General features: G+C 54.3%; 1 protein-coding gene across 2 annotated transcripts in view; it reads right to left on the reverse strand.

The window, feature by feature from the left end:
- Window positions 1-27,509, reverse strand: part of LOC122363476 (nuclear hormone receptor FTZ-F1-like) — a 38,846-nt gene continuing 11,337 nt past the window's right edge. Inside the window, exons 3-7 of one of the 2 annotated variants that reach the window (XM_043332769.1) lie at window positions 14,237-14,778; window positions 3,580-3,838; window positions 3,056-3,156; window positions 2,603-2,738; window positions 1-2,345 (exon numbers count right to left, since the gene is read on the reverse strand). In XM_043332769.1, coding sequence (XP_043188704.1) covers window positions 2,320-2,345; window positions 2,603-2,738; window positions 3,056-3,156; window positions 3,580-3,838; window positions 14,237-14,778 — 1,064 coding nt within the window. In that variant the 3' untranslated portion in view covers window positions 1-2,319. Of the gene's footprint in view, window positions 2,349-2,602; window positions 2,739-3,055; window positions 3,157-3,579; window positions 3,839-14,236; window positions 14,779-27,509 lie in introns of both variants that reach the window. The other variant, XM_043332768.1, reaches the window with a different exon arrangement.

Consider the following 27,509-nt stretch of genomic DNA (forward strand, 5'->3'; position numbering starts at 1 on the left):
TGTTCACGATCGGTGATATAGCTGTATTTCGACGACTACCACGGTAAATCGCCTGCCGCTCGCGGACAAACCACTAAGACAATGTGTGCTCTAGGCTAGTGCACCGCCGCGCGCGCAGACACCGCGCGCAGTTACCGCAGACAGCAGACAGACGCATCCTTTCGCGCGCTCACACAATCATTCCGCCTCCCTCGGAGGGGTACTGTAGCGCAGAGGTGGACACCGGGACCCATCAGTAGGGGGGACACACACACATACAAACAGGGCGACCCAGCTACCGCCGCTGGCTCACCCAATGGGGGGGGGGGGAGAGCCCACGGCCCTAAACGGTGGGAGACAGGGGGTCAGGGGGTGGGGGCAGACCGAACACAGTGTGGGACTGACTAGTAACCAATAGCCACTGACTAGCGGAGCCTACTCGACCGACCACTGCTATCAGACGAAAACACGTCACTGGTGCGCCTTGTGGCGTCAGTGACGGCTCGTCTGAGCAGAGGTCGGGCAGCTAACCTACCATTGAACACAGCAGTCTAGGGGGATTGGTAGGACACAACGCACGGGGCGCCGCCCAGGGGACATGGAAACAGTAGATGATAGACAGTCGGCGGTACAGCATGACACAGTCACACCGAAACGACCGAGAAAGACACAGAACAGGGGCACTAAACCACACACATTGTTAGTCAGACCACATAGCACGTACTGGCTAAAATTAGCGCGACTCGCAGTGACGCCTGTATAGTAAAAGCTATGTAGTATGTATGGTGTATAGTAAAAGTAGTATTATGGTGTAAAACCAAACAATCAAACTCACATAATTCATTCCAAAGCAATGTTTGGGCACACTAGAACCTAGCGAAGCTTATATTACTAAGGCAGTCTCGTGCTCCCTGGCAATAAAATCGAAATTCAAAACGACATAATCGGATGTCACAACTGGTCATCGGATTTCTAGGACAGAGTTCATTTCCCAAAGAAGGGGAAACAACGAGAAGAGAAATATTTTTAGGTGTTTTTAATATCTTTATCGAAGGGAAGTTTGGAAATTGGTAAGCTATCCCCTCGGAATCGGATCAAAACATATTGACGTAAAACATACGTTACGCCCTTCACTTCTGTGCCCAAACAGCCTACACTGTGCAATATTACAATAAACACTCACATTCGCACCCAGTCAGTCACACGCATTCACCCGCAGGCAGCCACCAGGCCACTACAGCGAGCCGCGCCGACCCCACAGTCACACAGACACCAGCCACCACCAGGACCGAGGACTCGCGCTCAGAAGGCGCGGACGCACAGTACTATTAATGCCCTATGTTCCCGGATGTCACCGATTCTCAGGGAAAAGGTAGACGACAAAGTGGTAGAGAAACACAAGCTACGCACGAGCACAAAGTGCATGCAGACACTCACACAAACACTGACACACAGGCATACAAACACAGGGCAATAGCACTGACTACACCGACACCATCTGGGGTCCCGTCCCGCCTCGGGTTCCGGTGCCCACCTCTGCGGTACAGTTTCACCCCCGAACCCTCTATTATCCGCGCATCCTACCGCACTCGCTCACAAACTCTCGGGGTCTAGCACGCCCTCTGCGCGATTGTGTGTGTAACAATATGGAAACATTCGAGGTCCGTCAAGGGTGCGCGTGGTTCCATCCCAGGCCATCTGCGCCTCTGGGCTGAGCCCATGCAGGTGGCAGCACCATAGCTGAGAGCTTTCACAGATGGCAGCACCGTAGGCGGCCGCCGCAGTCCGTAGCGTCCAGCGCTCCCGTCACTCGCGTTCCTTCAGTAGCAAAATACGGATTTCCGTAACGGCGCGTTCCAGACTCTCAGGTAGGTGAGGTGAATTTACGTACACATGATCAACAACTAGCGTACTTGGACGAACACCGTCCGCTTACACCTACACTCCCGACGCATACAAAACGCACGCAGGAGAATCACACATGTGCTCTTAGTTGATTCGCCTGCCTCCGCGGCACGAAAAAAAGAATATCTAGTTGCACGCGTGGCATCACATCACAATACTGCGCCTGCGCGGAGCCCGGCGGCCGGCCGTCCGCCCGCCATGGGCTACCCGCAGTGAGACACCGGTGTCAGTTTGACACGGTGTCGGTGTCACAGTGTCGCCGAGCCGGCCCACCCGCCGGCCGGCCCGCAATCCAGGACCGAGTCCAATGAACACGTGAGACTGCAGCAGCGCCGCCGGCGGCCGTCGTCGTAAGCGCTGGTTCGCTCAACGGCCACCACGCGACGCTAGCCTCGGCGTTTGTACTTGACAATTCTCAACTCGCCGTGCCTAGGTTCAGTGTGAGGGCGATCGTCCCAGGACTGCTGTGAGGAAAATAACAAATTGTTAACTGATAAAAAGGACACGAGAACAGGTGTAAATGACTATAAACAATAGAAACAGGTCAACAACGCCGATGCAGCGTAAGTTCATCAGCTCAATAACGTGGCATGCTTTTCATCAGCAATGTATGATACATTCTCGCTGTAATGCCATTTTCTTTTCTACATCTACGCTTGACCTATCCATCAATAAGAACAACCATCAACCCCACGTCCCAGTGTTTGTCTGCACCTACCTCGGCGGGCGTGCAGCATCTCGATGAGAAGCGATGTGGCGCTGTTGGTGTCGTGCTTGTGGTAGAGGTAGTCCTCGCCTCTGTGGGCCAGCTCCCGCAGCTCGGGCAGCAGGGCCATTAGACGCTGGTGTTTACTCTGTTAAGAACAAACGTCATCGTCAGACCTGAATGAAAATACCCGACTACATCGAGCATAAGGGGGCGTGATGCCTCAAGGAAAAAACGTAGGTACTATCTCGCGTACCTGCACTGTAACCGAATAAAAAGCTTGCAGAGAATTCGGAGCTGAAGAAATCGTCGGTTCTGCACATTTCACTTCCATACACTATACTGGCCTTCCATCGAATATCCCCTACTTGATGAAGAGCAGCCCTCTGTCTTTGGCTGCGCACCCTAGCGGTGCTGCCACTTGCCCTCCATTGGACCAGTGCTGCCACCTATAGCGGTCCTCACCTGGATGTCGGGGTGGGCTGCGCTGCAGTAGTCCATATGCGCCTGGTTGATCTGATCCTGTGCCTGCTGCACCAGTCGCCGGTTGCTCAGAGTCGGCAGATCTGCAAAACCAGAGGCAGCACGTCAGTGTGTCAAGGATAAGATCATGGTTTCCTCATATCGACAGTTACAGGCTGCATGGCTGATGAAATTAGGCAAAATTTAGTTTCAGTGTGTCAAGTGTCATTAAATACCGATTCCCATTAGCCTTCATGTGACATACTATCCCACCCATTTGCTGTCCAGCCTCGTTATTTATACGGGTTACACAACCATGACTAATCTCTAACAAAGTCACCGACTCCCGTGTTGCGAAAGCGTCGACACATTTTCTGCAACTGAATCCCTGAGCCGTCGTCAGCCACTAAGGCGATAATAACTTTTAACACCTGACTCTAAACCTACACCACACAAAGCTCAAAAGCCACCAAAACAAGCACCCTCCCTCCACCCCCTTGCTTGCACCTCCCGCTCACACCACTCACTCGGGTCGAGCATTACGATGAACTTGAGGCAGATGTAGTCGGAGACATCGAACCCGATCTGCTGCAGCCGGCTGGTGATGTCGTGCAGCTGCGGCAGCAGCTCGGCCATGCCGAACAGGCTGAGGGTGAGCAGGTCGAACTTCTGGCCGTTGGGCAGGACCGTGCTGTCGGGCAGGTTGTTGTGCAGCCGCTGGTGGATGTGGTCCAGGATGAGCATCACTGACCACGTGGACTGCAGCAGCTTCATCTGGTCCTCAACCTGCCGAACAGAGAGAGAGAGAGAACGTCACGGTCAGTTTACAGAAACGGCGTAGAACCAGTCAGCTTCTCTGATTTCCTTTTAGAGTTACATTCTGTGTGTCTTTTATATGCTTATACCTGGGTATGATCTAACTCATCCCCGTGCTCGACGTGATCTTCGCTTCGTTGCTTTTATCTAGTTTGTTCGATGTTAAAACGTTTATTCCGTTCCGTGAAAGAAGCAGTAGGTAAACGCGTTCACTTTGGATCCTTGAGCCCGCCCAGCACCAGACACTGCTACTCTGCCGACCGTGCACAGAGCGGCAGAAAACGACGCGGAAGGAACAGACACGAAGCCTTGCGCTGATGAAAGCCGAGGCCCAAGGTTGCCCGTCAACGGCTCGTCAAACACAACAAAAACTGTTCTGAAACGAGCTGGCGTGTCGGCTTGGCGGCCCCACCGTTAACCAGTCCGTCCTTGCCGTGCGATGTCCTTTGTTGGAATGCGAAAAGTGCAGCACCAGATTTACCCGATCTTCCCCACCGTTGAAGCCGCACGATGAGCTGACATGGACTCATGTTGCACGCTTATGCAATGGTGACCGCAGGTGTGTCCGGACTTTCTGCCGAACACGGTAAAACGGTAGGTTGCTAGAGCCGATTTTTGTGGCCGAGCCCAGAATGTCTTTGTGTTAGGTTCTGATTCCGCGCCAATCCGACCATATCTCGTATGACTGGTCGTCACGCAACGAGGCCTGAGTCGTCCGGTTTAGTGATCACACTGCGGCGGCTGGCTCCAGCGACCTTCGCTGGACGACCTTCCCTAAATCCCTACTGATGTGGTCCTTCCAGACCACCGGCCGCCGACTATATGGCCTGTGCACTGTGCAGGATGCACGCCAGCCCCCTCGGCTCTGCGGGTAACGAGCTCTATCGGCTCCTCGGGGCTTGGGATCTCCGAGATCCACACTGGGTCGGCTCATCGGCATCTGTGATCTACATACACTGTGTAGGTTCTCTGGGATCTGAAATAGCTCGGCTCATCTCCGAAGGCGTCACTAGTTACAACATATCTGGGATATTCTCGGAGCCCAGCCCTGCTCAACAGCCGGTCCGGCGCCGGCCGCAGCGGGTGGGTCACCCGCTGCGAGTAACGGGACGTCGGTCACGCACACACAGACGAACTGTTGTGACGGCACCGACAGGCCAGGGGTGTAAAAACGGCCCACCGCCGGTCCCGGAAACGACGGAGCCAGGTGCGGCCAGAAGAGCGGCGATTAATTCCATCTGCGTCAGTAATGACGGCGACGGAAGCTGCGGGAAGAATCCCTTAGGACTTGCGTTTGGGATACGGCCTGAGAGCTGCGAAATGGACCATATATGACTTATTTTTACTTATCAGCAATGGCAGCACCGTTTTGTGAACGACAGCATTAGCCACGTACTGGTCAATGTGTAGGTGTAATAAAATCGGTCTGGAGAATATGTTAGCAGTTGCTCAGACAGATCGGTATGTAAATTGCCAGTCACTTTCAATACAGTGTCCTGAGTCGCAGTTGCACCACTCACTGGGCACCTCGCTGAGCTGCAGCATAGGCGTAGGAACAGGGGGGGGCCAGGGGGGCCATGGCCCCCCCACTTTCGGAGGTGGGGGGGCCAGCAATGTTAACTGGCCCCCCCACTTTTTGCTGACTTAAGTGTCTGTCTGTACCTAGGTACCAGTGCTACCACCCGGTAACTTGACAACAATTCAGCTTGCCCTTTAATGAAGATTCCCTTTTGTTTCTACAGCGTTATTGACCGCAATTTCCTTCACTCAATGAAGGAAACCGGAAACCATATCAGAGACAAGACTGTGGGTCCTGGTGACAGCATTTTGTTGAATACGAGGCACGGGACAGCGAGCACTGAAAAGGTATAAGACAATACTAGCACGGTGCAGGAGAATGCGTATACAAACGACCAACGCTTGACCGGATCTGCTTGGGGTCGGCATAGTTCGTCAAAGGCGTACTAGCTGGGGGCCAGGGTGACCCGCCTCGGCTCAAACAGGCTGAGGGCCAGCAATGTCTGTATCTGCCCCTTCCCTTCCACTTTCAGTGCAGTGGCGGTCGCAGAGGGGGGATCAGGGCCATGCCCTTCCCCCCCCCTCCAAAGGCTAATCAGGGGGCCATCATATCATTTGCCCCCCCCCCCCCAAACAACCAATGGGCCCCCATGGGCGTATGGGGCTCTGGCCCTTATTCGATTGTCACGAGGCTCAAGAATCCCACGCTAGCTATTAACAGCTCCCAAGCCAGTCTTTGAGGGTCCTACACTGATCTTGGAGGGCACTTCAGTGGCGGTCAAGTGCCAACATTGACCGCTGAGAACCCACATTGACCTCATTTGAGGGCCTCTAAACCGGCCTCAAGGGCCCAGTCGGCGTCTGAGGGCCTCACACCGGGCTCTGGTGGCCTGATTTCTGTCTCTGGGGTCCCAAGACTAACCTTTAGGTGCCTCTGAGGGTCCTGCACTGAATTCTGATATCTGAAGACCCGATGCCGGCCTCTAAGGTCCGCATCGGCCTCTGAGGGTCCATCTTGGCCTTAGAGGTCCAACGCTGGCCCATGCCGGTCTTTTAGGGCCCCACACTGACCTCTAAGGGCCCATGCTGGCCTGTAAGGACCCGTCATTAGCCTATGAGGGCATTGTACGGGATTCTGAAGACCTGATGTCGGCCTCTGAGGCCCATCTTTGTTTTTGAGGGTCTTCTGCTGGTCTCTGGGGTCCAACACTGGCCCATGCTGGTATTTTAGGGTCCCACATTGACCTCTAAGGGCCCCGCACTGGATTCTGAAGATCCTATGCCGGTCTCTAAGGGTCCGCATCGGCCTCTGAGGGCCCACCTTGGCCTATGAGGGCCTTCCGCTGGTCTCTAGGTTCCAGGTCCCGCCCATGCCGGTCTGTTACGGCCCCACACTGACCTCGAAGGGCCCATGCTGGCCTGTAAGGACCCGCATTAGCCTCTGAGGGCCTTGCACTGGATTCTGAAGACCCGATGCTGGCCTCTGAGGCCCATCTTGGTTTTTGAGGGCCTTCTGCTGGCCTCTGGGGTCCAACACCGGCCCATGCCGGCATTTTAGGGTCCCACACTGACCTCTGAGGGCCCATGCTGGCCTGTAAGGGCCCACATTAGCCTCTGATGGCCCAAGTCGGCATCTAAATGTCTCATCCTGCCCTTTGCAGGCCCTGTACTGGTCTCTGGGGGCCTCAACCCTCACCGGCCGATGGGGGGGGGGGGGAGGGCGGGTGCCGCCCCTCCATAGTTTTTTTTTTCGCGATAGCTCCGAACACGCCGGTGATAGAGAGCTGAAGCTACCTGACCTTTGAATCAAGCCGGATCTTTTGACACCAACCGCATTTTCGGGTCAGATCAGGTCACTGACCCATGAGGTCATAAGTGAACCTCTGCACGGTCTTCAGATGTCGCAACTTCGCAACGCCCTCACTGCCAGAGGAGATTTCACAGGGAAATGAACCTTGGAGGACCTAGTATCCATTAGGAGTCTCACAACTTGTACATCTCGGATTTTTCCTAAGGTCATTTTCGTGACCTCACCATTAGGTTTAAGTCAATGGGGATAAACTGAAAACTTTTTCTGGCGCCGTAAACGATCTTCAACTATCTCAAGCACACTGAATCTTTCATGCACTCCTTGCAAGGTTCGATGCGTCACTTTTGCAATGTTGACCTTGCGCGACGTCATTTATGAAGTTATAAGGGTCATATAAGTTTGTCGTCAATAACTACCGATCAAATTGAGCTAGCGAGTCTCGGAAGCCATCAATGGACTCAGGAAGACCTGCCGAATCGAATGATATGCGACATGACCTCCTTCGACCAATTTCGTGACCTGGGGGCGCTGACCTGACCTGACCGTGACCCGTGGTCAACACCCTCAGTTTACCTCACCCAAACAAAAAGTACATCATTCGACTCGCCTGAGAGAGGCGAACGCGATGCTGGCAAAATCGCGGCTCTGCGGCCGTTTTTTTGCGAAGTTATTCACCAAAAACGGAACCGTGCCTTGAGGCACTTGACCTGACCTCAGAGGTCACCGGTTGACCTAGAACCTTAAAATCGGGTATCGATCTCTGCGTCTTGTAACGGCGCACACTCTCGTTTTTCCGCGACGCGCTAGCTCAACCTGGGGCGCAACGGTGAGGGTGGTCGTAACCGCCCCCCGCCCCCTCGGCCGGCGCGTATGTAGAAAACCTATAGGTCCGGTCCGGCGAGGGTTAAACTGGCCTCTGATGGCCCAGACCGACCTCTAAAAGTCCCACACCGGCCTCTGATAGTCAATCAGCCCAGTTGCAGTGGTCGCTGATATAAAACCTCTTAAAAACGTTGTAGGTCTGGCTGAGCCTAGCTGGGCCGTTCGTGCTGATTTTTATAGGTATATTGAAATTTGAAAAGACTCGCTTTGCACGTTTCACGCTTGCTCGTAATGAAAAAGTTGCTGGATGCCTCTGGAATTGGCATGGGTGCCAACGGCTGCGGAGGACAGGGGAACGCGTCCATCAGTTTGAGTTTATGGACGGGAGTCTCCCTGAAATTTTAACCAATTTTGTTTTTCTTTTTGTCTCGATTTTTTTTTAATCTCTGATCATGTTTGCGAAAACAAAGTGGCCGAAATCCGAGGAGAAATCGGATTTTGGGGGTAGTTTAGGTTTTGCACCTCTGGGACCTTGGCCCCCCCACTTTCGAAAACGTTCCTACGCCTATGAGCTGCAGTTTCAACACCAGCAGAGGGTATCGAAACAAAATCGGCTATGAGAAGGGAAACCGTTTTCCTTATCGTTCGGACGCTTTTACCGCTCCCCGCAGGTAATACCTGCATTCAATAACAATATGAGCCTGGAGGAAGCAGCCGCCCACCGGGCGTTATTTGCACGGCGGTCTGGAGCCTGACCTTCCTCTACCACTGCTCAAAGTCACCGGTCGGCCGCCGGCGACAAAAACCCGGCTCGGACCTGGTCAGATCGTGGTGCCTGTCCGCCGCCGAGCAGCAGGAAGCATCCTCCAGTGCCGGCGGTCGGAGTAGAGCCCGTACGCCGGAAAGTGGCGTCTTGGAGGACCGCCGCGCTCCCAGCGCTCCAGCTCGGCCGGCGGCGGCTCATGAGTCAGACGGACTCAGCGCGGCCGGACGGCCGTTTTCCGGCGGCGCGGCGGCGGTAACAGACAGCGGCTCCGTGAGCTGCCGGAGCCCTCCCTGGCCGGGGGACCGCCACCCCTGTCCGTCCCCCGTTCCCGCGCCCATCAAGCAGCCTCGGCTGGCTGGGCCGACGGGCGGCAGTGCGTGGCCGGCCATCACAGCCATTTATTCCGCCACTTTCACTGGCTCCAAGGCCGAGGCGCCGCCGCCCGGGCCGCGGCCGGGGATTCGGCTGCAGAGACGGCCGGCAGGCCTCTCGGACCACGGCGGGAACGGCCGGTGGACGGAGGCGGGCAGACGTCCAGACGGAGACGGACAGACGGAGAAGGGTAGACGGAGAGGGAAACAGGCGGACACACGGAGATGGAAACAGATGGGCAGGCGGATAGACGGAGACGAAGAGAATAAGGCAGACAAAGACAAACAGACAGACGGACACGGAGACGGATAGACGGAGACGGACAGACGGAGAGGGAAAGAAAGACGCGGAGACACAGACACAAATTAAGACGAAAAAGAACGGACAGACTCTAGTCAATGGAGATATAATATAAAACGGTTGACAAATAATGGAGGAATATAGTAAGTCGTCGAGCGGTGTTCGGAATCTAAGAAGCTGGAATCTAAGAAGTGGCCCGTCACCAAATTCACAAACGTGCTGATACATGAAGATGTGATCTGCAACTTGCAAGTGGTGTATAACATTCAAAAGCCATCAGTAACAAACGGCGGCTACGCCGTGCGGTAACGTTGCGACAACCGCTAGCCATGCCACAACTGCCATGGCTCGTGGTAAGAAAAACTTAAAACACTGCGCTACACAAAAGGTGCTGACAGATTCCGTGCATTAATTACACCGTATACCTGCTCCTTGAGAACGCTACCACAGCACGGATTGCATGTTTCGCCGCCCTCCGTGTCTCGCCAACGCCGCGCCCGACAGCACCTGTATCCTAATGCGCCAAAACCAGTTCTGGGCCGACACAACATTTGTCATCATACCAGGGCTTATTTGAACGTGTTGCCTGTTGCAGTGTTGCAGTGTTTTGGCAACGGCGACTGCCTGACTGTGCCACCTTGGTGGCAAGTGGTTTTATTTAATCATGTCGACACTCTGCCACCATAGCCCCGTGAACGGTGGCATTATCTGCATATGTCAAGACAGCCCGGCGCAGGTGACCGTTTCCCAATATAGTCTCCGTACCGTTGGTAACATCCTGTGGCCACTTTCACCCGGTGAGCAGTGCGCCGGTCCGCGCGCTGGGGTCTGTCCTCTGAGGACTGTCTCACACCGTTCTCACCCGTTAGCGCAATTCTCACACCTCTCACAGAGGTCAGAACAGCCACGCCGCAGGGTTCTACTGTGAGAACCGTTCACGTTATCTATATCCGGTATGCCACAAGATCAGTATACCTAATGTTCAGTAACCTGCAGGCTGCATACCTAAACCTATATAATAATATATAGGCCACAAATTCGATCTACCTCAGTTTTCTTTTTTGTGGACACACAAAGTATACGCATCTCGCGCATTTTATCTATATACCTATGTATATAAGAGATAAGGATATATCGCAACACCTTTGTCATTGAGACGGCGGGTGAGGGACCGAGAAAGGCCAGAGATCTGGGGGACCGGCGGACTGTCATTACACGCTCTGCCTCACACCACCTGCTCCCGAGAATCGCCAGTTGGATAGACACGCTGTTAGTCACCACTCAGCAAGGTATGACCATTGTGGCTGCATTAACAGAATGTACATAGGAAGTTGCCAAACACATGAAATTATTCTCTCGATGTTTCGCCTTGTCGCAAGAGCAGTTGACGAGCCTGACAGAAACTGTCGGTAATCAAAGCTCCAAATTCAGGACGAAATTGGAAATCACTACTATGCACACCGAAGCGAATCACCGTCCCATGATGACCGAACAAACAAACGCCCATCGAAAGCGATTAGAATCGGAGCACCTGCCCGAATGGTGAGTATCTAACTACATAGGATACGCACGGCTGAGCGGGCTTCAGCTGAAGTTAATCGTCCCTGCCTTTCATTTCTTCAGTCCGTACATACACCCCCTCACCACCCTCCGTACTCTTGTTTGCTTGTTGCCCTCCGTACTCCGTACAGTCTGTACGGAGTCCGTACACTCTTACAGTCCATAACCTCTGCGCTTCTCCCCTTTATGTCCATGCTGCGTAAGCTCGATGCAAGCGAAAGGCTGCTCGGTAGTCGACGAGCCAGCATCCATCGTCACTTACCTCACAGCCCCTCCGCTGCCCCTCTCGCACCCCTCCCCCTCCCCGCTGATGATGGTGACCCAGTTGGAAGAGTTGCCAAAGCGCGCCCGCCCGCCGTTGGTCAATGCTGTGGCGGCAGCAGCAGCAGCGGTGGTCCGTGACCCACATGGCTGTGTGCGTGACTCCACCATTACGTGTTTGGTGGGGAAACACGCAGGTGCGTGCCCTGACTGGCATAACTGAGCTAGCGACGAGCTGCAGAGGGAAGGCAGATGACAGGCCTGCAGAGGTGCAGCAGATGACAGAGCAGCGAGGTTGCAGGGTACGACAGGCCTGTATTGGTGCAGACGGAGAAAGGAGGGAGTGCAGAGGGTAAGCGTGCACCTGATGTAAGACTTCATACAAATGCAGCATGAACGAGCGAGTTATTAGGCAGAGAGTTATTATCCAAACCTACTCCCACCCCTGATGCGAGCACCCATTGCAAGCGAGTATAGGTACTGGGCACACCACGCATCAATCTTTTCCCAGTGTTCCTTGCCCTCGTCCCCCTGTTCAGGCTGTCCGTCACACACACCGTCATTATCCCGCCACATTCTGGCTCGAAGTGTCGGACGTGACGGACGTGACGGCCATGTCAGCCGCGGCGGACGCTCGGCGGCCCGGTCACGGCCAGCTCGGCCGGCGCCGCCCCGGGCCAGGCTTGGCCTTCAGCGAGCGCTCCGTCAGCCCCGGAAGTACCGGCGCCCCTCAGCTCTCCTTCGGCAGACACACAGTCAACAGTGACCTTCTGCGGTCAGCGCCGGCAGCGGCGACCTCGGCACTCTGCCCGCCTCCTGGCTCGGCCGACTGTCCGCTCTCACTGCAACTGGGGGCGCGGCTCGAGCGTCTCCGACTATCCCAGTCTCGGCTGATCCTCCCCCCTCCCCCAGATGCACTAACTCACTGCCCAGATCCAGAGCTGCCACACGTCGCGCTCATTCCATTCATTAAAACACGGAACTCCTGCACTCTGACGGACCATTGCCGCTAGGCTCATAAGCTTTTCCTGTGTTTAGACGACGGACTGAGGCCGCCGCAGCTCCCGCTCAGTAGTTTCCGGCCTAGCCGCTAGATGGCAGGCGGGCGTTCTATACGGCGGCACGCGGCTGGCAGCGCGGCCTCACCTTGTCCCATTTCGGTGCCTGTTTACCACCGCCAGAGATAAACAACAAGCGCCGCAACAACGCGGAACCGCGCCAGACCGTGACGTCACCGGCTCTGTGACGTCACAAGGCCCGTCAGCTGGTCCAGGCCACTTAGTGACGTCACGCGTACCCAAAAATATGTGCCCTGGGGTCATTACGAACGGAGACTACGCGCCCGTCTGTTTGCTAACTTGAGCAGAAGGGCACTCGTCCTTTGTTACCGGGGAGGGGTATGATAGCGTCAAAATTTGTTAACGCATATGGTGGTGCGGGTCAGCCTCAATACATGGACCACTCAATGGACCAGCGGCAGTGCTGGCATGCTTTGATGTGTGCGGCACTGGGCGGCTGCATGGATGGCACGACAGCCCGCTGCCACCGGCCTGTATCCCGCTCCAAATCGGCTCACATGAGTCATCTGCCTCATACGGGCAGTGAATCAGAGCCCGCATTACACACAGCCGTGATGCACGCTCGTCCGGCGATAACCAGCGCGCAAACCACTTTGACGACTATAGTAACGTTTGAATCCCGTGTGCTATCAAATCGGTATCAATTATCATTGAGAGCACTGTAGTACCTACTGACGCCGATATACAGCATAGCCCGGTGCCGCTGTCAGTTGTGATGCATCGTGCCAAACGCACATCTCTCTGCTCGTCCCTCGACCGTTCTATAGCGCCGGGCCTACCAGTAGGATCCTGTGGCCTTCATTCACCGCCACATTGAAGCTGTGTTTTTTTTCCACCCCGCATGTGCACTGCAGTGGACCTCGCTCCCTGTCAGCCTGCAGGCACGGAGCGAGGCACCTGTCGAAACGACTCCTCTGTGTGCTGACGAGGACCGGTCCATTACAAACTAGGCGTCTAATTGGCCGACACTGGGAACGCTTCTTGTCGGGCGCCCGACACTATCGGCTCGTCGCCAGCCCCCCCCCCCCCTATGCCCCCCCCCCGCGGCACAGTCATCGGCGGCCACCTGTGAGTGGCGCTGCTGGCTGGGAATAGCTGGGTCCAATACTGGGTCAGCCGAGTGCAGTAGGTCAGCGCGGCACCGCGGCGACCCTGACCCAGATACCAGGCGGCCGCGCCGCGCCGCCGCCGCCGCTGGCGCGTCACTTTCGCTGTCGGCCGGCGGGCGGCGCTGGCGGCGCGCTGCAGTTGGGTCAAGGTGACCCGGTGCGCGGCCGGCCAGCCCGCCCAGCCGCCGCCGCCGTACAGGGTCATGTTCGTTCCGGCGGGTTTGGAGCGGGCCACTTCCTGTCGCTCCAACCCGTCCGCGGCTGATACACCGCGCTGGGACCGCCGGCCCGAGCCACTGACGCCCTGATGAGGCTGTGTACGATCGGCGCTCTGTCTCCGGCAGCCCGGGACGGGACGGGGAGGAGAATGAGCTGGCAGCCTGCCCGGCGACTGTCCCAGAGCACGGTCCATCTGTCCGCCGCCGCAGACGGATCTCCGGATGTGTTTGCTTACGTTCATTCTGCGACATCCGGTGATACGTCAGAATGACTTCCCCAGAGTACGTCGCAGGTCAAGCTCGCGCTGACAGGCAATATACCATCGCAACTGCCCTCTACGCTTCATGGCCTCTAAAACACATCGCCGTTAGGTTGATGCTCCATAAATCTCTGAATTTAATGCTCAATGCTCATGCCTCCTGGTTCTCAGCATCCAAGATACCTACCCTTACATAACCAGACAAAAGTAAACGTGTCGATACTTTTAAAGTGAGATCGTCCATCAGTTGCTCGCCGCCTCGGGGCCTCCACCACTCGGCGCTCTGTACTCACCCGGAGGTCCTTGAAGAAGATGGAGTTGCGCGCCCAGTCCACCTGTCTGAACAGGTTGGTGTCCAGCACCTTGCAGAGCAGCTCGAACAGGTCCACCTCGCACTGGTTATACGTCTGGGTCTGCAGCAGGCTGAACAGCTGCTGTTGCCAGTCGCGGTCGTCCAGCGAGGCGACCAGCTCGCGCACGATGGGCGGTACATCGCCAGCGCGTCCGGCCGCCCACGCCTCGCCGCCGGCGCCGCCGAGCAGTGGCGAGCACGACGAGTCGGGGGACGAGGCGGACGTGGAGCTGAGCACCGGGTACTGGATCTCCTGTTTGATGGAGATGCCGGCGCCGGCGCCGCCGCCGTACGACACCGGCAGCGAGGTGGTCGGCGTGGCGTAGCTGATGGTGACCGCCTCGGTACCCACTGTCGGCAGGCTCACCCGCTGCGGCGACATCAGCTGCATCTGCCGGATCTGCTGCATCTTGCGCGCCCGGTCCCGTTTGTACATGGGGCCGAACTTGTTGCGACCGCCTCGCATCCGGTCCTGGCGCACCGCTGTAAAGGAGACAGAGCGATAGTCAGTCGTGAGGTAGGGGAGAGCTGCAGAGCGAGCGTCAGTCGCGAGAAAAGAGGACTGGACCCCCAGGAGAGTTGCTGAGGATAACTCTCATCGTTTCGACGAGCGATGAACAGTGAGAACCAGATAAATAAGTACAGGGACAGCACACACGGTACATACCACGAATGCGACAGGGAACGGTCTTCACGATACGGCAGTTGGATAAGAGATGGGCGGGCGTTCAAACGTCAAGTGGCCACTTGGATATTATCATTGACCGGTAGACGGCACACCAACGGATACGAGCATTGAAACACAGCAATTCAGCGATCTACATAGGCACAGTTGTAACATTCGATGGCTCGACAGAGCAAAGACAAACAGTTCCATGAGCAGACGCATACACACACGGACGACCTGAGAGCGCAGAGTCCACCTCAGCCGAGCCGTGACACGTCTTTGAACCGGTGCCAGTTGGACTTCCTCTACCTAGAGTGCAAATATACCGACGAAACCGTCCATCCATACATCCATCCGTTCATCCATATGCAATATACATACATACATTCATGCATCATACAAACATAGCCCATAGGGACACCAATAGGTAAAACACTTCCATGAATAGAGGACTGGGATCAGGGTCACGGGTTTTATAGGACGGAAAACGACATTTCCGACGCCTCTTTCATGCGCCCCGCCCCACTCTAGAGACGCGCAGCCTACAAATACCTACTCGCAAAGGCCCATATGTCTTGACCCAGTGACCCATATTTGGGGTGCTATCGATAAACAGGACGGTCGAACAAACGTGTACGTAAACGCACTACGATAAGCCGGCGATAAGATGTCTGGGCGACAATCTGGACATCTTATCGGCCAGATACTGGGCGACACGCTACTCGGGCTCGTCAAAACGCCCTGCGTGACCGAATGAGCCCGCAAACCTCCTGTGTAACAGCGGACATCCCGCCGATATTGCACGCGACGGCGAGCAGTGAATGCTCGCCAATGCGTGGTTGGAGTGGGTTGATTGCTGAGTTGGGTCCTGCAGGCATGCTCGTGACCTGACGCCACGAAACACCTAATCAGCTCTGTAAACAACGTACGGGGACAGTCTCATAAAGAGACAGCTACAGAAAACATGAGCAGAGGCATCTGCAGAAGCTTCCCTCCTACGATTTTCCCTATGGATACCTGCAAAGAATCTGCTTCCTAATCGTTCCACATACATTAAGTTTATCTCGGCCGGGCATTTCAATTTCATTATAACATTATTAAAATAACCCTTCAACGAGCTTCCGTTCAATATCAACGTAGCATTCTCATTACGTGAGCACGTTTGTGGATCCACATTTTATGAGGCGGTCCCACATCGACCAAACGGGCCGATCCATTGGAACTGTCGAATTTCGGACGGCGCGGTGGGTGTCGGCACGGAACTTGACAGAGAGTTGCGCAGTTAGCTACCCAGAAATGTAGCATGTGCTATGCATACGGTGGGCCGGCCCTCATTATTGCCGTTCGTGCACAGTCTGAATATGAAAACAATAAAATGAAATGGATTTATTTTCTAATTTCTTGCTTCTACTGTCATGTCAGAGGCGGCAATGTCAGCGGTTCGTCGACGTCTACCACCTACCAGTCCTATGAGACATCATCTAGCCCACCAATCTCCCATAAACCGTCCCGCCGCCGCCCTAATATCTCCACCCGAGTGAGAGACGACGGAGCCGGCCAGGACCGTCGCCGCCGGCCCCTTTCACCTGGTGGTCCGGTCCGCAGGACCACACAGCAGACCACTGTGGCACCTCCGCCGCCTGGCCGTCCTTTCCCCACCCCTCCCCCGCACCCACAGGCATGCCGTCCCGATGATCAGGGCCACCCCCGACCCAAAAGGAAAGGATGGAGCGCATTTATGATGGGGTTTATGATCGGATTTATGATGAGAGTGGTATCGGTGCGGATGGATAAAAAGTAACTGAGGCTACATGAGAGTAAACGTGCCCGTAAAACATACGCTGGAATAATGCCGTTCACCTGTCGAACGTTTCCAGCCCAGTTCAGTTGACTCACAAATACGTGAACAGTGGCAGAAAAAAAGCAGCGGTGAGCGGGTCGATCCAGCCTTCAAACACCTAGTTCTGGTTAAGTCGTGACAAAGCGACACTTATCGGCCGGCATTGCCGCACGTTTTGATGGGTCCCATGCAGAGGGTCCGTCCCGCAATATTTGCACCGTTTGTGGGGCGAGCAAAACACCGGGCAAACTAGAGCGGCCTGTTTTCCATTCCCCTCGTGTTTTCGGCATCGCGGAGCGTTGGCCCCGTACCGCAAACGGGGTCCCTCCCCGGTGGAACAACAGGTGGATAGTGGCCCGCTCTCTCGGGGTGAGGGGTGGAACGGTCGGGCCGGGGCCGCACAAACCAGGGGAGCCGAGTGAACGGTCCCCGGCCAGTACACAGGTACAGGTGGCCCGCTGGGGAGCGCGCCGGGCCGCGGAGAGGGGGACGGGTACCGCGGGTGAAAGGCGGCCGCCGCGCCGACCACGCGGCGACACGTGGTGCCACGGGACTCTGTGTGGCGGAGGGCAGGGAACGGGGTCGGCCCAGAGGTGGAACTTTTTGTTTTTCATTGGGGTTGTAGTTTGCCGGAGCCCAGGGTATACCCCCACCAAAACCCGAAAAGTCCCCGGATTCGGCCCACTATTTTTCGGGAGGGGCCCACATTTTCATTTACAAAAAAAGTGGTCCATCTTCAGGGAGAGACGGCTGACCCTGTCGTCCCTCCATTGGCTATGTGCCTGGTTGTAGGTACTCGGGTATCGCCACCATGGTCGTGGCCATAGGCGGTGGAACGGGGAGGGCACCGGGGCACCTCGCCCCCTTTGATTTTGGCATTTTAACATTAGCCCTACCTATGGGCGTTGCATGGAAAGAATGGGACCAAAAGTCGGCAGTGCCCCCTTTAATTGAGGGTGTTCCGCCGCCACTGGTCGTGGCGATTCGGAAACGGTAGGTAAACGCCCAAAATCACAGTCCCTATGAATACTTGTTTCTTTCCACATTTGACACAAACATTACTCAGTATTGGAGCAAGGCCCTTTCCCTACGAGTAACAATTTGAGCCACTCGTGGCAATTGACAAAGAAGACCTAAACAGGAATACGTTATTTTTAGACTAAAAAACTTAAAACGAGTCCATCTTTGTATATTAATGCCACGGTCGTCTGGAATACGTCTATTACGGAAACGGGTAGTAGAAACCGGAATAGTGACTGATCAGACATGAGATATTTTGCAAACGAGGACAACATACCGAACACAATGCCGCAAAGGAACCTAACACTGGATCTAAATAATCTCAATCTGAACAAAATTAAATAATAAATGCCAGAGCCTTTTCATATCACCGAATACTTCAGATGATCTTTTTCAACGAGCAAATGTAGGTATTATGCATTGTTTGGCGAATCATAAACAAAACTCATACTCTTCACAGCCACGATGGCTAGGAACACATCACGGCTTGTCTGTCTGCCCCTGAGACACTGAACGCACACCGATTTTCAGCTTAATCGAAAGACCCCACCGTTTACCGTTAAAATGTAAATTGGCCGTTAATTCGTTAACGTTGCAAAATACCACCCCAAAGAGGTACATTTTTGGAATAAGCGCATCGAGGAGGCCCTGTACACCGATTTTCAGCCAAATCGAAAGACCCGTCGTTTCCCGTTAAAATGTTGATTGGCCGTTTACTCGTTAACGGTGCAAAATACCACCCCAAAGAGGTATAATTTTCGGAATCAGCGCATCGAGGAGGCCCTGTATACCGATTTTCGGCTAAATCGAAAGACCCCGCCGTTTCCCATTAAAACCGGTAACGGTGCAAAATACCACCCCAAAAAGGTATTTACATTTTCGGAATCAGCGCATCGAGGAGGCCCTGTATACAGATTTTCAGCCAAATCGAAAGACGCCGCCGTTTCCCGTTAAAATGTTAATTGGTCGTTAACTCGTTAACGGTGCAAAATACCACCCCAAAGAGGCACATTTTCGGAATCAGCGCATCGAGGATGCCCTGAATACCGATTTTCAGCCAAATCGAAAGACCCCGCCGTTTCCCGTTAAAATGTTAACCCGGCAGTTGCTGGGGTATTTCGCCACCCACCGTTTGCTGGGGGGGGGCGTTAAACGCCCCCAGCCGATAACTCGAGAACCAATAGGCGCAGCGAAACGCACGAGGCGGCAAACGAAAGAGCGCGACGAGACGCTTCAGATGAGTACTTTAAAGTTGAATTTTGAGGTCACAGGTCGGGTCAAGGTCAGGTCAAACACCTGAAATCGGGCTTTCAGTAGCATGGACTTCAGGACTTCGCAATGGGCGCCTCTCGCCATAAACTCTGTCACAACGGTGCACAATCCATCTTATAAGGCCTACAAGAGTGTCAGCTCCATGTAGGGGTCAGTCAAGCATAGGTCAGGGTCAAGGTCAGGTCAACCGAGTAGGCACATATCCCCGAAAATCAAAACTGATATTCGCAGCCTGTGACACATGTTTGGTCGTTAACTCGTTAACGGTGCAAAATACCACCTCAAAGAAGTACATTTTCGGAATCAGCGCATCAAACAGGCCCTGTATACCAATTTTCAGCTAAATCGAAAGAACCCGCCGTTTCCCGTTAAAATGTTAATTAGTCGTTAACTCGTTAACGGTGCAAAATACCACCCCAAAGAGGCATATTTTCGGAATCAGCGCATCGAGGAGGCCCTGGATACCGATTTTCAGCCAAATCGAAAGACACCGAAATATGCTGCTGTGAGGCTGATATTCGTTGCTGCTGAATTGACAGACGTCGCCAAAACCTTGCATTTGTATCAGATGCGTCATGTTGGCTTACATGTGACTTAGTTTGCATTCTGTTCGCAAACCTGTCAGTAAGATTATCAGCACTAATTATCGCACAGGATTGGTTGTTATGGTCGTCGACGTTGGTTTTAAGTGTCGTCATTTTAGCCAAATATTCGTGCTGATTGGTGGTATTGTGCCAACTGACAAAATTGCGAACAGAGTGATATTTCACTTTAGTTCTGTGGTTCTGTGGTCGTTGACACGCAATACTATGGTCAGATTATGGTGATAGAATGCTACATAGGGTGAAAGCTTAGGTTAGGTTAATTTATTTCTGAAGCTTACTGTTGTCTGTCAAACTTTTCATATACGCTTATCTATTTGATAAGCACAGCCCACAGGTATGAAATGTTTAGTGAGAAAACCCAAAAGTACAGTGGCGGATGCAGGGGGGGGGGCAAAAATGGGCATTTGCCCCTCCCAAACGGCATAATTTAAACATTATGCCTATGGACGAGGCATGGAAAGAATCGATAAATTGTTATGGTTCCCCCCCCCCCAAAAAAAAAACTGAGCTGGATCCGCCACTGCAAAAGTATGATGAATGTTATGATTTGTTTGCTTCACATTTTCATGTTACATGTTAAGATTTTTTGGAACACTTTCAATATGATTCACTTAGTATGCTTAAGAAGTGTGAAGTGATTAACTTTCATATCATGCTCACTGTCTCAGTCTCAGCAGAATAATATGTTCTTAACAGAGCACTTTCAATGTTTTTAGCATCTGGAATTCAAAAAGATGTCCTAATTTATTGATATCTTCACTTTCTTGATATATCTCAATGATCTGCTTCTGTATGATACATATTGATTTAATACCTCATAGTCGAAAGGTGGGCTACTAGAACCAAAAATTGCTGTGTTTGTAAATAAATAAGTGATTTGAGGGCAAAGAATGCCCGGATTTAAACTTCTAAAATTATTTTGAACATAAAATATTTCAGTTTGAGGGATGTTAAGGCCTCAAAGAGTAGGTACTTTTCAGGTATCAAATAAGTTCCTCTGCGATAGTTCCGTCGTGAAAACGGCTATTTTGTTCATTTTCATGTGTTTTAGGCTGATTCTTAATTTTCCAATGTTGGGGTTGTAGTTTTGCCATTGGGGTTGTACTTTTAAAAGTTGGGGTTGTAGCTACACCCCCCACAGTATATAAAGTTCCGCATGTGGGTCGGCCGGCCGACCGACCCGGAGCCCAGCGTCCCACGCCGCGCAGGCCGCAGCTGGCTCTCCCATTGTGAAACGGTAACCATACGTGCCGACAATTGGTGGCTATGGACAAACGCCTTGAAGTCGCCGCGCAAGAGAACCCGTACCTCCCTTTTACAACTCTACCTGAATGAGACAGTGGAATCAAATTCACACAAAAATTCAAACTGAGGACTAAGGCAGCAGCGCTGTCGGCGGCAAGTCATTACCACTTTCTCTGGAACTGACCACAGCATTCCTGGCTGTGGGAAGAGGAAGCCCAAGAATCCACCTCGCACCTCCCGCAGTGAGAAACGTTCCATGGTGCGGTGGACAGAATTCGAGCGTCTCGGCCGTCTGAATAGCCTCCAGCCCGGTAATGGATCTCCGGGGATCGGATGGCGCGGTGTCTGAGGTCTGATGGTCTGACACTTCACCCCGCCGTCCTGGGGGAACCAGTGGTGAACCGTGCCCGCACACGGCTGCGGTACATCGGCGGGGTTTGGCGGACCAGTTTGAATTAACTGGGTCGGAGAAACGGCGGCGTAATGGTATAGTTTCCGCGCAAACATGGCTGGAAGGGGCTACGAATACATAGGGAGGTAGCTGCTCCGCGATGGGGCAGCGGTGGTGCCTAAAACACCGTAGGTATCCTAAATGGAAATGCAGCCCGACCTCCAGTGGTGTCCGTGGAACCGTCTATAGCATGACCAAGACAACAGGACCAAATGAGAGCAAATAACAGCCAACCTAAGTTTCAAGCTATTACTGTAAACTGTGCATAATATGGTAAGCGAACGTTTATTGGAAAAAAGTGTCTCACCAGAATATCTAAGAGAATGTAAATTTATAAAAGTTCACGCAGTAGCGTACCAAGTTTCAAATCACCGGCATGCTTTATGTCCACAGCAGTTCAACTGTCGGTGACTATGACCTCTGCACGATAAGCACCAATATTTTACGACTTATGAACAGCTTAGTCAGTAGTTAGCCGGTTCGTGCTTCTAAATCTACCCACGACCATTCTGGCGTGCGACAGGACAAGGCCGTTTCTGTGGCCCCATTCGCACACCTTTCCTATTCCATCTTTCCTGCACGCTCATTCTCATCAAAGTCTTAAAGGGACCCTCCCACCTTAACATTAGTTTTGAGTTGAGATAGCCAAGTTTGCGGCCAGGCTCAGAAACCACCATTTATCCTGGTCGCAACCCCCGCAGCTTTATGGTGTTCAAGAAATTTCTTCCCTTTACTTGCAGGGTGGGACCAGCTTGGTCCCTATCTCTTAACCATTACGGGAATCTGATGACGTCATCAGGCTTTCGAACGTCCGTTAAATGTTTGACTAAAACGTTTTGTAGCACGCGGTGGTATATGCTGCTTTGCGCGCAACAAATGCCGCACTTTCAAATAAAGTCGCTAGGAATAGCGGAGATCCCAAAAAGTAAACAAAAGTAAAAGTCTAATATCTTGAAAACCGGTGAATATTTTTCGATGAAATTTGGTAGATATTCGTTTTTGCTCTTTCTGAACCGAGCGACATCACTTTCATGCAAATTCATTAACTTTTTTGAAGGTGGGAGGGTCCCTTTAAGTCCTAGCGCCGTGAGCCTAGCCATGCCGACTGACTGCCGCTGTATTTCTGTGAGCTGAGCCGGCCCAACGGCCGATCAGCTGACTTGAACACGACGCCCAAGCGACACGACAGATTTAGGTCACCGTGCCGCCGCTGTCCGCCGTCCGCCGCCGCGCCGCCGAAAGTGAAGGTACTCGGCGAGCACTCTAGCGCGGCGCGCACAACGCCGCATCGCCGTCGGCGCTGACGTAAGAGCCACCACAATCGAGGGCCGCGTGCGGCACACACGCCGCGGCGCGAGACAAAAACCCACGGAGCGTCGCGGCGAGTCCAGGCCAGGGTCACACGCATGACGCGCGCATGACATGACTCGTGACGACGACGCGTGACGTGACGATCAGCCCCGGCGGCGCGCAGAAGGGACGGCGGGCAGATGTGGCGGAAACGCACCGGCCCTACATCGGGGGAAGCTGGGCGACAGCCGACGAGCTGCGGGTCAGGTGTCGCCCGGTGACCTATATCGACGACAGGGCGCGTCGGCCCGCACACGGGTCGCACGTGTGCTGTGCTCGAGCCCCCGCTGTCGCCCTCGCTGAGCTCACAGCACGCTGAGCCGGGTCCGACCGACCCGGTAAATCGATCGCGGAAAGTGCGGCGGCGACCGCGTCGATCGGTTTCGTTCGTCAGTTCGGAGGGCGCGGACTGCTGCCATACCGCAGGTCAGAGCCGCCGCTCCACAGGACAAGTGTGTCGACAACGAGAACGGAAATGGGTGAAGCTGGTATGGCGAGTGGGCACGGCGACATGCGAACATATTTTCATGATCATACAGTACAGCAGAGCCAGCCACCGAGCATGAGCATTGAACATGACAATTTTCCCCAAATTGACTCAACGATCAGTTTGTGCGGCCCACTAGGTAGCCTGGGAGCTGAGGCAGACCCAGACCAGTCCAGGCACATTCTGACCTAGCAACGCACCCATTTACCTGCTGCACCTGCCCCAGCCCGCGTCCCTGGCCCGTGCCGCTGGCGCTGCCGCTGCCGCCAGGGCTCGGCACTCACGCACGTCCTGTGACGTGGTCGCCGGGCGGGGGCGGGGGCGGGGGCGGGGGCGGGGGACCCGCTGACCCAGTTCGAGCTGCGCCGGGGGCGGAGGGGGGGGGGGGTCGGTCGCATGCGTGCCCTGGGGCGCCATCTGGCCGTGCGGCAGCCTGGGGCGGGCGGGCCGGGCGCAGCGACGCGTCTGGCCCGACCCGGTTACACAACGTGCCGCGGGGACGGCCGGCCCGAGTCGCCGGCGCAGCACAGAGGAAAGGAAGAGAGGGGGACTGGAAAGTGGAAATGTAGACATGGGTATGACAGTATCCGTGGACCGAGCTGAGGATAGCAGAGCTGGTAATATTGCATCGTCCATACTGGGTCACGGCAAGGCAAGACGCCGGCAGGAGACTCCCTTCGCCATCCCAATGTGATACAGATGTTACTTATCAAGCGAACAACGGCTTAGCCGTGTAGCGCGGCTCCGTGACATCAATAGCGCCTCTCCAGATCTCAGCACAAGCGGCTCTCGAGCCGAGAACATGAAGATCTAGACTGCGACACCCGGACGAACCCGTCTGACGGCTCTTAGCTCACCCCCCGGCTGGCCACAGGCGACAGGACACCGGTCGTCGGGCGAGGTGCACAATCTCGACCGAAAGCGCCATCCTCTCTCCTTCTAATCCACACGATTCCCATGAAAAGGTGTCGCACCATCAGCGCCGATTCCACAGTGGAGCATTACACAATGGTCCGGCCAGCTGTCTCCGTCCAAGGATTGCGTAGTGACAGCGTGGGTTCACGGTTCGTTTCGGTCGTCCCTGTTCTTTACGGACAATTTCGGACGTTAGCTAGTTCAGCGGAAACACGCGCACGCACATGGATAACACAATCATCCGGTCCGTCACAGTTTACGTTGGGCTCCGGCATCACGCCTTCACTGTTATTCCCTCGTAGCCCCGAGGCTCCAGGCCCAGGCCGTGACGACCTGCGCGCGCCCACGGGGTCGACACGGGTATTTGCCGAGCGTCTTGGCCGTGACGCAAGTGGAGGAGGGACGCGCGACCCGAGGCTGGGGCGACACGGGCGCTCATTGCGCAACACGCCATCCGCTATTGTGTCGGCGCGAATCCATGGGCCGAAGCGGTCAGTTGAGAAAGCCGCAGCGCATGCCGCGCCGTTTGCAAAAGTTTGCGAAAAACGTTGCTGCTAGGAGGGTGCGCGATACCGCTGCAGGAATAGAGTGGTAGGAGGCGAGGATAAACCGGCTGCAAGGTCCGTTACTTGGCGGAGTCTCACGCCCTTTCACACGCCACAGATTTGGAAGGCGCGATTTAGCTCGATTGCCCAGTTGCCGTGTGCGGTGGATATGGTCGGCATAAATTTATTACGCCATCTGTGTTATTGCAGCACACCCGATGTGGGTCGCGAAAGAAAAGCACACATTCGTTGCCGTTTCTTGCAGACTGCTGCCAGCAGTAGGTACGCACGACTGGAGCAATATTTAACACCATCGTGTTACATAGATCGATGTGCCATCCAACTCCATCGTCCCGTCAGCACCGCAGCGCTCCAGTTCGATCTCGGGCCAACAGCGAGGCGCCGGCCAATGCGGGACACGTGTGTCGTGCATGAAAACAAATCAGATAATTCACTTTCACGTTTCAGCAATGAACGATTAACTCATTGTTACATGTGTTACATGTGAAAGTGGTAAAGCCTTAATGCATATAACTCTAGCCCGCAGCCTGTCGATAATTCAACAACGACCAATGCCTCACGTAATCATTTCGAATATTAATAACTGGAGTAGACCCGGCAAAGTGGTAGGCCGCACCACGAGAGGGTGCATTAGAGGTAGCGGTGCTCTCGGCTGCCCTCGTAGCGCGGTGCCGGCTACTTGCTAACCGGGCGGGGGCGGTGGCGGGGGCGGGGGCGGCGTTACAGCCCCTCGCGGCAGGGGCGGCCGGCAGACACGCCCCTGCCATTCTCCGGTAATGGCTGGCCGGCAGTAACTCAGGCCGGGAAGGCGAGAGACGCCGGCAGAGAGCACCGCTTTCACACCGCCCCCGCCCGATCGACCGACCGGGCACGGCACGCCAGGCCGCGGCATGCCAGGATGGGCTGCCACAGTGTGCATGGTAGGGCGGGATGACTTCCTCAGAGAATACCGTGCGGCAGCTGGGCCATATAGCCGGACATCCGCACTGCTCGCTCATTACGCTCCGAAAGTGTCGTCATGGATCGCCATGAAGCACGGGTGGTCTCAGAGGCGGGAGTCTAACCTCACGAGGTCGGGGCAGGTCACCGGTGCCGGCCGGTGCGCGGCGCACTCGGTCAGGTCACGTCTAATGGGATCCAGTGTTCACCGACCGTCGGCCTGAGGCTTCCCTGTCATCGGGTTTCTGGTTGGACGAGTGCGCGACGCGTGCCTCAGGTCACCTCCGCCCGGTAACAACGTACCGACCGCTGGTGACGGCAGGGGTAATTTCATTCTCGAATTGCCTCATTGGACGGGCATAAAACGCCACAAACGAGGCACCAAAGTGGAGTTATGTGTACGTGACGAAACAGCTAACGAACAGGCGAGCCTAAGAGGATCCCACATAAAAGAACAACACTTTGATAGGTAATGTGTTATCATCCACAATTTATAAGCACTTAAAGACCTGACCGTGTAACCAAATGCCCGATAAAGGTAAGGCCCACTGAGCACCGATGAACGGAGCCGCATTTCACATGTGCTGGAATTTCGCTACGGTCCAGCGATTTGTCTCAGCGAAGGACACAGCTAACCGGACAATGTGTCTGGTGAGAGCAGGTCCCCGTGACGCCCAGCGGGGGTCGGCGGGGGATCAGGCCGTCCCTCACCGGCCGGGCACCCGATATTGTCACCACAAATGCCGCCGATTCCGGAGAAAGTGCGGCAGAGGACGCTGAGAGACGGGTAACGGGAGACGGAGACGGAGACGGAGACGGACCGTATTGTAAATGGGAAGTGGGTCAGCGGGAAAGGACGGAAAGATGAGATGGGGGGAGAAAATGGGAGAGACGAAAGATAAAATATAAATGAATAGGTCCAAGGAACGAGGTGGAAGAGAAAATGGGAGACCGAACATGAGCCATTTAAAGAACTGAAAGCAACGGCAGTGGAGCAGAGACCGAAATTGAAGCGGTGTAACCTCGAAATGGCTGGCGTTCGTTGGTAACTCAGCGGAACATGGCGGAGTTATGAAGCGGTCGCAAACAGCTATATATGGGTGCTCTATCAGCCCCAACGACATAAAGTTAGCAGTGACGGTTGTCGGTCTTAACGAAAAGGTATCTCTCCATGATTAAGAATTCCGGTGGGCAGCACATACGCGAGTTCGAGATGCATGATGCAAAACGGCTTCTACATGCTGGGCAACCACAAATCTCATAGGCAGAGGGGAAAGGTCGAGACAACTATTCCAAACAACCATCACAGAATTAAGTCAATCTCTGGACAGATTGGTAAAGAGCTAGCGCCTGGCCATGAAGGCCAGCACCTTCATCCATCATATTCCCTTCAGCGACCTTGAATTTCGAGCCGGCTGACTGGTGACAATGAAGACACAGTACACACACGCGCCATGAACACAGTAGCGACATGACGGGGGACAAGTGGGTCAAATTACGACACACGGGTCGGGCACAATAGTGAGTCACCAACAGAACAGAATACAGAGAAAAGACCCAAATGTGGACAGGACCCATCTAATAAACGGTGTCGTTGCTATAGATCGGTGTATCACTATAGATCGAGTGCTGTGTGAATGCAGGTTCTTTGGGTGGAGTTGACGAAAATAATAGCATGAATAAAAGCGTGCAAAATCGTTGAAATAGCATGAAACATTAACAAAGCTGCAACTGAAATCATTGCGCCAAAAAGTGAATTGATAACGCTTATGCTGAAATTTGTTTAGGCACCGTTCTGGTCCCAAGAGACATCAGAAGCAAGCAAGAGCACAGTGACCTGACAAACCGTCCACTCGG

The sequence above is a fragment of the Amphibalanus amphitrite genome, unplaced genomic scaffold (genome assembly GCF_019059575.1).
Source record: "Amphibalanus amphitrite isolate SeventyFive unplaced genomic scaffold, NRLGWU_Aamphi_draft 000623F_arrow, whole genome shotgun sequence".
NCBI lineage: Eukaryota > Metazoa > Arthropoda > Thecostraca > Balanomorpha > Balanidae > Amphibalanus > Amphibalanus amphitrite.